This window comes from Nuphar pumila, chromosome 4 (genome assembly GCF_984573655.1).
Source record: "Nuphar pumila chromosome 4, dmNupPumi1.hap1.1, whole genome shotgun sequence".
NCBI classification, from domain to species: Eukaryota; Viridiplantae; Streptophyta; class Magnoliopsida; order Nymphaeales; family Nymphaeaceae; genus Nuphar; species Nuphar pumila.
In genome coordinates this window covers 29,406,588-29,418,039 of record NC_143252.1, presented here as the reverse complement: position 1 = coordinate 29,418,039, position 11,452 = coordinate 29,406,588, and the positions used below count along the sequence as shown (strand labels likewise).

Sequence of the window (11,452 nt, the reverse complement as noted above, 5' to 3'; positions counted from 1 at the left end):
TGGGTGTGGTTGATTTATTAGGAATCCACACTTGAATCATGTGTTTTCGATGAAAAAAATGATATTTGGAGGTTGAAAATTGTACTACGATTTTGAACAGTTGATTTTTTTAACCTTATAAAAACCCACTCATGTGTTGGAATCAAACACTTCAATAGCTGATCCCTATAAAATCAAGTACAAAGATCACATGATCAGAATTTAAAAATAAAATGAAAAATCTCAAAAAAATATTTAGCATATTTCATTATATATATAGCGACTTTTAACTAGCTGTTTGTGAGAATATTTTATTTTTTCTAAGTTAGATCAAACATATTAGCTTGAACACATTCAAACACCAAAAAAAACCATATAAATAATTTAAAGCTTAATGACTACTAATCATGTAAAACAGTAAGTATACATGTAGTTCCTTTTGCTTATTCTAATATGTGTTTGATCTAATTTAAACATAGATTTCAATATACATTTGGTTTTCTTTCTTTTGACTTTTCAAAGATATTTGTTATGACATATTTCGTGGGATTTTAACTTGAACAAATGGATTTAATATGGTGTCGTCTTATTGCTATCCCATTTATCATGTTTAGCTATATCCGTTTTTTTCAATATTCTTTTAAAAATAAAAAAAGGTCACGGTGCCATTCCACTTAGGATATTTTTGCAAATTGGTCTCCCCTTGTAGCAGATTTACAAAATAGTTCCTGCCTTATGCTATTATGTAAATCATCCATGCCACATTAGCCTTTGCAAATTCCTTAAAGTTAAGGGCTGTTAGCTTTACTTAGGGTGACTGTTTTTTCAAAGGCAAGCTGGGGTTAGGCAGACCCAAACAACATGCCATTGGGTTTCGAGCTTGCAACGTTCCACACATGGTGATGTGTGCACTGACGGCCTACCAAACACGCAGAGCGCCCATTGCTCTTAGTGTAACTGTTAAAGGGCGGATTACAATTTTGCCCTAAGAGTGAATTTGCAAAATGTGAATAAAGTAGTGACTAATTTGCAAAAGGTTAGTAAACTAACAATTATTTGATGAGGGGCATTTTGGTGGCCAGTTAATCATGGTCAGTGTTTGACCATTGTCAAACTAAGAGAAGAACCAATTTGCAATAATGGTAAGTAGGGTGAGGATCGATTCACAAAATGACAAAAGGTAGGGATTATTTTATAAAATGATTATAAGGCAGGGACCAATTTGCAAAAAAATCTTTTCACTTGTTTGTCACGATCATAAAGACAAATATCACGAGATTTATGAAAATCCTCGCAATAATATGGCGAGAAATTGCCTGAAAGTTTAAAACTGTAATTTCCTGCGAGATTTTCAAAATATCATGAGATTTATGAAAAAACATAAATACTACGATTTAAACGCGATATTTACTTTTTAAATGGCTATTTATCATGAAAAAACCATGTATTTTTATTTTTAAATAAATTTTATTAATATTTTTTATATTTCTTAATTTATTTTTTATTGCTGAAAAAAATGTGAGATTTAATGAAATTTTTTCAATGTCTTGTGAGTTTTTAGAACCAGACCTAGACCTGATTTGAGATGCTGCATTCAATCGGACTCACCATACGTCAGATCCTTTGAGAATTACATGAACCAGACCAGGACCATGCCAGGTAAAAATAATATTTTTTTATCTTTTTTATATTGAAAAATTACGGATCGTAGACATAACTCGGGTCGACGCCCGAGTTTAGTATAAAAATTCACAGATTCGACCCTTTGAGGTCCGATACGGAATTTAATCGGACCTTCTTGTCAATGAGATCAAGCGTACTTAAAGGGGAACAAATTTCCACCGTGCCGTTTCCAACTTCAAGAGGGTTCTCCCGAACCTCTCCTGTATCAGCCTCTCCGACTCCGGTCCCGTCCGGCGGTCTTATAGCAGTGACACCAGCGTCCGCGTCACCAGAACGCCGGAGAATATCACGCCCGTCACGACAACGGCGACTATCCGGTAATTGGCGTCAAACCAAGAAGAAAACGGGCAGATTATATTGCCGGAGAGCGATCGGCAGCCGACCGGACCCCTCCGGTGGCCGATCTACCACAGATCAGAGCAGTAAGAACCCTCAGTTCTCTCTCTGGTGTTTCCCCTTCTTTTTCTTTCTTTTTTCGAGGGTTTCACGCACAAAAACGATTGGTGACCAGCTTGAAGGGTTCCGGTTTTGATGAAGAATTAGGCTAAGTAGGCCCTTGAAGCCCTACCTAAACCTGACCTAATTCGCGCTAATATGCACCTGTGTAATAGCGAGTGTGCATCGGTTGGTGAGTGAGATTGTTGTTATTCAAGATGCGGTGATATCGTCTATTCAGATCCAAATTCACGTCCTCGTCCGATCAGTCATTTCTCTCCGAGTCTCATACTCTGGGATGAATGATTTTATCACAGAAGAAAAGATTATGACTAGAAACCTTATTTCTTTCAAGTGAAAGGTTAATTGACTACTTTCTGCAGCATAAAATGCGTGGCAGTTCATTTGACAATCTCTAAAAGATGTATCTTCCTTTGTATCGAGGGAAAACTGTTTCTAATATCTTTCTAGATTTCAATATGTTCTTATTGCTAGCAATTTGGTGTCTTTCTTGCTTTCATTATGTTGTTATTGTAAGATTTTGGTTTTTTAAAATATTTTTTCTTAGTTTTGTTTATGTATTGTGTTAGAATTTTGCTTACATTTTTTTTTATATATTTCATGCTATTTTGATTAAAAACTTTATGCAAGCCAGAACCTTGATTTTTAAGACTTGAATCAACCTGCTACATCCCAATTAAATTAGTTATAATTATGGCGTTACCGTGTTAGTTTCGTTTACATGAATCAGGCAACATGACGGTACAATTCAGTCTATACAATCATAGGTTTGTAACAAATAAATTTGGAAGCAGCTGGGCGGATATTTTTTGCATGCCCAACAAAGATAAGCTGTGCTTAGGAAGGTGGCTCAAGGCTTAAAACAAGGGATTCAGGGATGGGTATTGATGCCAATGTCTTGGCTAGGTTGCACCTACCTGTCCTGGTTCAGTTGTAGCTGTCAGACTTTGGGGAGCAAGAGGGTTAGATATATAGATGAGGAATTTGTGCGCATTTGTTGGTCACAATTTCAGCTTGATCCTGTGAGTATCTGATGCATATGAATATTTTGAATTTGAAGAATTGGTGCATAATATGTGATAGGAGAGGAAAGGGAGCACACTTAGGCAGCTGTAGCGAGTGGGAGCTGTAAGTTTGAGACTATTGGGTTTCCATTCAATGAGCTTCTGAATTTTTATGTTTGAAGTTTATTGTTTGCCTTCCTCTTTGTTCACTCTTGAATTTATAAGATTCAACAAAGACTTTGCTCAATGCATGTTTTACAGTATTCTATTGCATGGTCCTATCTCTAGTCAATTTTAGTTTTTTTTTTTTAAAATTTTAATGGGCTTTGATGCAATCCATTTACTACTCAGGAAAAAGGTCAATACTTCAGTACTTTAGGATTTCCCAAACTAGCTTTCTCATAAGTGACTTTGTTATTCATCCTAAAATATTTAAACTGTAAAGCAGAGCTATGTTTATTTTGTTTAATCTTTGTTTGTGAGTTAAGTTGTTCTCATAATTCATGTTTGGATCTAGTATTCCAACTGACACAAACTACTGCATACTACAGGTTAAGGTTCACACGAAGCATCACTCAAGCTCAACTTTGTTCCTAACTATTTCCTGGATTCTGATAAGCAGCGCAAGTTGATAGTTGATACACAGGCTTTACCGGATTACATGGAATCTTCTCTGGACATACTTCAGATCTTTGTTGCCATTAATGGGACAGTTGTTTGTTACCGAACCAATTGTTTGAGAATGTGAATTCAGGCATCTAATGTTGGTTATGGAAGATTCTTTGAACATGTCTGGAAATAGGAACTTGGAAATGTCAAATTCTTTGAGGAATAAAAGGGTCTCCAAGCAATGTTTAGTTGCCTCTCCTCCAAAGGCACTGCTGCCCAGTACCTTTAAGCATTTGATGTCATGGAACCATGCTAAATTTGGAAAAGAATCTGCTATCCAGTTGGGTTTATTTTTGTTGAAACTTGCAGCACTGGAGGTGGTTAGAAGAATATCTAAAGCAAGGTGCCCACTCCTTTGGCGAGCTATAGAAGGACTACAATTGCTGACCTATCCTCCACTTCGATATCTGCAACGATGGAAACCTTTCCATTTTTTGGTTGAAGGTTCACAGGTTGGTCATGCACTGGAAAATGTGACAGTTGACAACCAGAATTTACTTTGTTGTATGACTGGTTTTAGTGCCTGACAATCTAACTCCTATTTGCATGCATTCATGTGAACCAATGCACATGCAGAAAGGAAAAATATTTGAAGATGTGCTTTGTGCAATGGCTCTGAATAATGTTTACAAGCTCAACATATGGTCTTGAACTACGATCATATAATTTCACCGGAGAAATGGTCATAGTTTAATTTGTTTTTCTTGTTTTCCTGAAGTTGTAGTTAGCCTTTCTTTCTAAGATGTAAATTGATCTCTTTAGTTGAGAAAAATGATGTACCTAAATCACTGAAGAACACAAAAATAAGAAAACAAATCTGCAGATGACAAGTTGTCCCAATGTCAATCAAAATGGTCAAGCTACAGTGCTTAAGAGTTAAGGCACAATCTACAGTTACTTTGACAGGAAAGGCAGATGGTTTAAGGGACACAAGGTTTTAATTGGTGGGTCCTGAAGAGCATGAAACCCTTTTAGAACTATAATTATAACTGTTTCTTGGCATTGGTTGACATTATCCATTGTTGATAATATTTGTCTTTGCCAAGATTTACACTAAAGCTAACATATAAAAGGCACATTGATCCTCATTATTTTTCTCTTTTTTAACAATATATTGCTTCATGACACTGCTGATTTGCAGTTTTGGGGTTTGTTTTTTCATTTTCTTAAATCTTTGACTGCCTAATCACTGGTCTGCTGAATCTTTGACTGTTGCCTTAACTTCAATGGGTACACTTTTTACTTGCTTTTTGTGTATTCATTCCACTTGTTGTTTTACTTACCAACGTGATAGCTAATATATTAGCTTGAAATGAATACACTGATTGGTCTCCTCCTTTATTTGTTGTGTATTCATTGATTTCGTGCCTACTAGTAATGACTGGATTGTTGTCCTATAGGATGTAATAAATATGTATGGTTATTATCTGTACGTTGTTAATTCTGAGCATCCCTTCAAAGTCATACATGATTTCCTAGCTTGTTTATCAATAAAAAACCATTCAAATTTTTACTTTATATTGTTTTCCTTCATACCATGGGCTTGCGTGTCTTATATGCAAACTACGGAATAGTGTCAGTAAATAAAGGTTTCTAGGTAAGAAAATATAATAAGAGAACCGGAATACCATTAAAGGATCCAAAAATAGTCCATGCATCTCAAAACTGGAAGATGGAATTGGAGCACATTCTGTTTGCTGAGAATAGGTGCCTCTTAGTTGTGACATACTCGTGAGCTCATGGTACAACACCCTTCACTTTGGGTCATAACCATGGTCACCAATATCATTCTCGGCAATTTCTCTGGATTTTTTTAAAGTTCTTTTTCCCAGAAAAATCTCAAGAAAATATTGAAAGTTTTAAAATTAGAAAAACTATGAATAATAATAATAAAAATAAGAAATAATATGTTTTATAGTATTTTCTTGCAAACATATAAAGAAACAATTAGAAAAGTTTTAAAATATTGAAGAAAAAAAAAGAAAACAAAAATATAAAAGTTTTAAAAATTCTCGGGAAAATATCGTGATATTTTATGTTTTGACGATATTTTGAAAATATCATGAAAGTATTGGGAAAATATTGGCTGACCTTGAAATACTGATAATATTCAATATTTTCAAAATATCGGTGATATCGGTGACTGGTCACAACTCGTGAGCTCTCACACCTCCCATCCTGGATTTTGAGTCTTTAGTGTAGTTTGTATCTGAAGAATTTCTTTACCTGCGATGTAAATGCTGAACAAGCAATGTAGAAGAAAACTGGATTAGGACTAGCCCAGTCAAATTAAGTGAGCTGGGCACCAGAAAGGAACTGGGTGATGATCACTTACCACACTATTAGACCTAGGCATGAGGTTAACCAGTGCAATTATTTTCCAAGTTTTTATTAATATTTTTCTCACATTGTTTTTCTGGTTGGTGCCTAGCCTAGTCCAAATTTGTAGGCATCTGTGTAACACAGCGTGGGATGCTTCTAGGTGCTGCCACATATAGACATATTTCATAATATGTAGGGTACACTAAATATGTCCTTTTTGTATTTTTTTTAATATTTTAGTGGATTTTCCATTTCACTGATACGTGTGTGTAGCATGTAAAACCCAGAGCAGTACTTGTACCACGTACCAGCATCCCTACCTATGTAACATGGTTATGCATCACCTCATTTGACTGCATAATAAACAAGTATATTGAGGCATCAAACTGAAGTTGTAATAGGACCTGCAATGATTTGAATACTGTGAATAAATTGTGTCGACAAGGGCTGTTCTTCTTGATTTCAGATCTCTATATTTACCATAAAATCTCAATTCTCGACTTGTAGCTGGTATGGTTGCCCTTATTCTTCCTCATCAAGTACGGAAATTTGTTTGAATGTGTAATTTCTCAGCAAGATTGTAAATAAGCAAGAAAAGCTTAACAGAATGCAAATGTACTATTGCAATTATCCTTAAATTTTGGATGTGTATATGATAACATCATAGCATAAGTGTGGTCTGAAATAGAATTGTCCTTGTATATGGATGACTCTTCCCAGTTACCTCACAGCAATAAATTCCAATTCTTAGGTGGCTGTTTATGATATTTGCTTGGTGCATATGGCATATAGTTGACATAATATCCTTTGTGAGTACTATGCAGTTTTAAAGTTATGAATTGGTCCTTGTTTCAACTGCACTTTGTTTTCCTTGATTGGAAATTACATTGTTGTCTCCTAACTTCTGCTTTACCAAGAAGCTTTATCCATGTGAACAATAGACTCTGAAGATAGCTTCATATAACTATTTTGTGATTCTTATACTTATACGATGATCAAAAGCAATGTTGTAAATATTGTATTCGAACCCATATTGGATGGGCTCGGTATACAAGTTTATTGTACTATATCGTAAGATACTAAAAAGCTGATTTTAAAAATCATCAAAAAATAAAAAAATACACAAAAATAAGAAAAATCTCCAAAGATATATTCAGGAAAAATCATAGAATGCAATATAAAAAAACATAAATCAAATATAAGTATTATGAATAGTTAAACATACACATGCACTAGTAAAACAGTCGAAGCGAAACTGATAACACTACTAACCAATGTTGTCCGTAACATATTGATGCAAGAGATCGATACGAGACACACCCGTATCTCAATACGGGTGTGTCTCGTAGGTGTGTCACATGTATCATCCGATACAGTGCCTGCAGACTTAAAAATGGGCAAAACCATGCTTTTATGTTTTTGGGTTTTAAAGAGCTTTTGAGGGCCAAAACCCTCATTCTTATAGAACATACTGGACAGCTTCTCACCCACCTTAGGAGCCATGAGACCGTTTTGGGAGCCGATCTTTGCGCCAAGGAGAGGGCTTTCATGATTTTTTCAAGAATGCATTTTCACTTTTTTTCACCCAAAGAAGTGGGTTAAGAACTTAAGGTAAAAAAGTGCATTTTTGCCATTTTTTCACTCAAGAAAATGAGTTAAGGTAAAAAAAACTTTATTTTGACTAAAATTACAAAGCTCCTCTCCAAAAAGTTTCCGCCTCGGGGGCGCTTCTCCCTACACCCCCGCCAACTTACCGCAATCCGCAAAAATTAAAGATTTATATCAAGTTAGAAATCAGGCTCCACACTCTCTCCAACAAAGATGACATCAGATGATCCGTCATGACAATGATGCACTCAAGTAATGAGTGAAAATCGATTGAAAATCGAGTGCAAGTATTGCTGTAATATTTTTGTTTATGTAATATGAAAGTATAAGTCTTGTGGCATGTTCTTAATTGCAAGATATTTAATATTTTGCATTGTTCTTGTGAGATAGTTAATGTTTGATTACGTCTTATGTAGCATATAGAGACATAAACACTTCGTATGTGATTTCATGGTCGCATTTTGTGCATTTCATCATTGTTTCGTGTGTTATGATTTTTTAGATTTTTTTTTCTGTTTTTTATAGATTTTTTAATATTTTTTTAAATTTATGATTTTTTACTATACGATACGTATCTTATTTTGGGCTTGACTGATACGGGTTACAATATGATACATACAACCTTGCTATTAACAACTAACAAAAGTAACACGCATGATTATTTACTATTAAAGAGTTACATATTACATAACAAAATAAAAGAGAAAACATCCTAATCTATCTACTCCAATCATGACAAAAAAGATAGTAAAATGATGGATCCTCTTTTTTTGAGTCGTCTCCTCCCTCCTTATTTAACTTTGGGCTAGCATAATCATTATTTTTATCCTCCACCTCAGCCTCCATCTCTGTCTCCAGTTGCCTCTAGTCTTCATCATCGTTCAGGACCCCTGGCTTTTATTCTATGCACCCATCCAATATGTCAAGGTCATCAATGCTAATTGAGTCGTAGCTGCTCCTATGGTGTCTTCTCGACTCTTTTTGTATTTGTTTGCAACATTCAAATATTAATTATAATACATGTTATATAAATTAAATCTAATAACATATATTTTGATGTTACTTTTGCCTCAATCTCACATTATAGGCAACAAATACAAGATCATTCAATCTTGAGTACTCCAACCTATTCATTTTGTTTATGTGGATGTGCTAAAAAAATCTTTAATTTCTCTTGCATACACTCATTTTGCATCTCTGGCTCAATATACGGCAAACATACATCTCCTTCAAATATTCTGCCATTGGACCAAAAAAAGAAAGAAACATATCATGAGAATGAGCCCCTACAACACAAAATATATAATTAAATACAATAAAAATGAATTTCAAATGCATATCTGGCTGCAATGAGCTACACAATTGGATTGCTTTCCCCCTGCTTTGGGTATACTTATTTAACTTTAGATGAATGTTTGCCTGCACACTATGGTCATTATTTAGAGTTTTAATAGAATTTATGATGCCTTTCCTCATTTATCTTCTACGAATGTGGGGGAGAATCTGATGTTGGGTTTAAGTCATAGACAACAACATGAATGTCTTGATGGAGTTGACTAATCCATCTCTTATCAATCACCTTCCAAACTGACATAATATTTTTTTCTTATCCTTAAAGTTCTCTCAAATATGCTTTTCCCCTGTCCTTGTCATTACGCAAATAGGGCTCATTGTCCTCTGTTCTTAACAGTTTCACAAGTGGCATAGTCATCCTTAAAAATATACTGCACCCATTCCAAAACTCTGCAGAGAATATGTCAATCTCAATCAATTTGTTCGCAAACTTCGTTGCTTTCCACTCATCTGAAGCAAACATCTGCTTCATTTTATTTTAATGAATGGCAAGGCTATGTACAGTCACAACGTTCGTAACAAACCGTGTCAATACACAGGACATGTCAACTTGACACCTTTGGTAAACCTCCTTATCAAGTTTAGTATTCTGAAATGATTATGGATGAATTTTGTTACTTTATTGAACATCTTAATGATCTCAGAAATGGCATCCATTTCACCAATGCCTTTAAGCATGAGATCAGTGCATATAGACACCAAACATAACTTTTATATTCATCCTGCTACATTCTTCCAGTATTTCTGAAGTTTACAGAATTTCAGTAATGAATTGGACCACATTATGAGGTTTAATATCCCCCACCTCCTTAAAGATAACAAACAACTCATCTGTCATCTTCGTCCTATCTAACATGTCAACATATTTGAAAACCATTACACCTTTAGGATAAAAAACCAAAATGTTTACCAGATTTCATTGTTTCCTATGCATCCATCCAGCTGCCATGTTGGTGCGACCTGTAGTTTTTCATGACTCTTTGAACTCACCACATCACTGTTTTACTTCTGCGATAACTTGAGAATCTTGCCGGTCAATGCATGATAAGAGGGCATCTTATAACCAGCCCTTATACTAGCCTGAAAATTATATGAGTTTACAACATTAAAGGGCGTGCAAGTCTCCTTAAAAAGACGCCATGGCAGAACGTATATCTGGCTGGGCTCCTAGGGTCGATCTAGGTAGGAAATAAATGCAAATCCCGCATCCTGAACTTGTAAAGCCCCTCCTTCCTTTTTTTCTTTCTCTTATTGCAATTGCCAAGGGGTGATGCACACCCATTACCATTGCTGTTTGTCCCCACTGCCACGCCTTTGCCCTTCTGTTACCGTAGGATCTCTAGCTCTTCTTCAGTAGGGCCACTTGAGCTTAAGCTGTCGGTTACCTCTGCAAACTCTTCAAGAGGAACTTCTAGATCTTCCCATGGCTGACACATATGCCAACTCCCAATTTCTGCCTACTTTTGTTTTCTCATTTTCTTCATTTGGTTCTCCTGCAATAGCTCATTCATCTCTCATTTCATAATGTCTGACAATTGGCTAGAAGTGCATGCAGCCACTTTTTGCTTCGTGTCGGCTGAATGATGCTTGTCCCTATGAATCTTTCTTTTACAGTAATTACATCGGTTAAGCAACCTATTCCTTTCATAAACTGGTGTGCAATGGTCCCATATCGAGTCTCTTGATGTAACCATGCCTAAACACCTTTAATCAAACCCTTAGGGCTCAAATTTGAGGGTAGAAGGCAAAAGAGAGTTGTCTAGGATGAAAATAGGCAGATTAAGTGAAATCATGGTTGGCAAACTTGTGACTCAGGCTCGGATCGCCCAACCCTTGACTTGCGAGTCAGCGGGTTGACTCAGTGACTCAGACGAGTTAGGACACTATATTTTATAGTGTAAGCACATGAATAAGACTTGAAAATAACTAAACTTCAAGCTGTAATATGTCAACAGTTAAGCTACAAAAACATATAAATATCCATGATCATTAACATTTTTCGTTGAACAATATTAAATTCTTCATAACAAGTGCCTTTGTATAAGAATTGTGCATTAAAATCATAAAATGCATGATCAAAAGTTTATAATAGGCATTAGGATTAGTAACCTGAATCAGTGACCCATTTGGGGTCCAATCCGAGTTGACTCGGGCGATTCCCTAGTCGACTCGCCGGGTTTGCCAACTATGGGTGAAATCTCACTTCTAGGGCTCGAAGTTGGCAAAAGCCTTGAATTTTGGGGGAGATTTGATCTCAAAACACAAAGGGTTTGCTTGAAAACGAGGTTTGGGGAGGAGATTGCAAAAAAAATGGGTCAAAATGACCCTTGGGGCCTTAAAAATTAGCCCCTATGAACGGCTGATCACCACTTTTTTTG

At 35.7% G+C, this 11,452-nt stretch overlaps 1 protein-coding gene across 2 annotated transcripts in view; it reads left to right on the top strand.

Annotated features, from left to right (window-relative positions):
• The first annotated feature begins 1,826 nt into the window (after positions 1-1,826).
• LOC149839779 (SEC14 cytosolic factor family protein / phosphoglyceride transfer family protein) overlaps positions 1,827-11,452 on the top strand; it is a 31,000-nt gene continuing 21,374 nt past the window's right edge. Inside the window, exons 1-2 of one of the 2 annotated variants that reach the window (XM_090002820.1) lie at positions 1,827-2,084; positions 3,674-4,243. In XM_090002820.1, coding sequence (XP_089858946.1) covers positions 3,884-4,243 — 360 coding nt within the window. In that variant the 5' untranslated portion in view covers positions 1,827-2,084; positions 3,674-3,883. The remainder of the gene's footprint in view (positions 2,085-3,673; positions 4,244-11,452) is intronic. The other variant, XM_090002821.1, reaches the window with a different exon arrangement.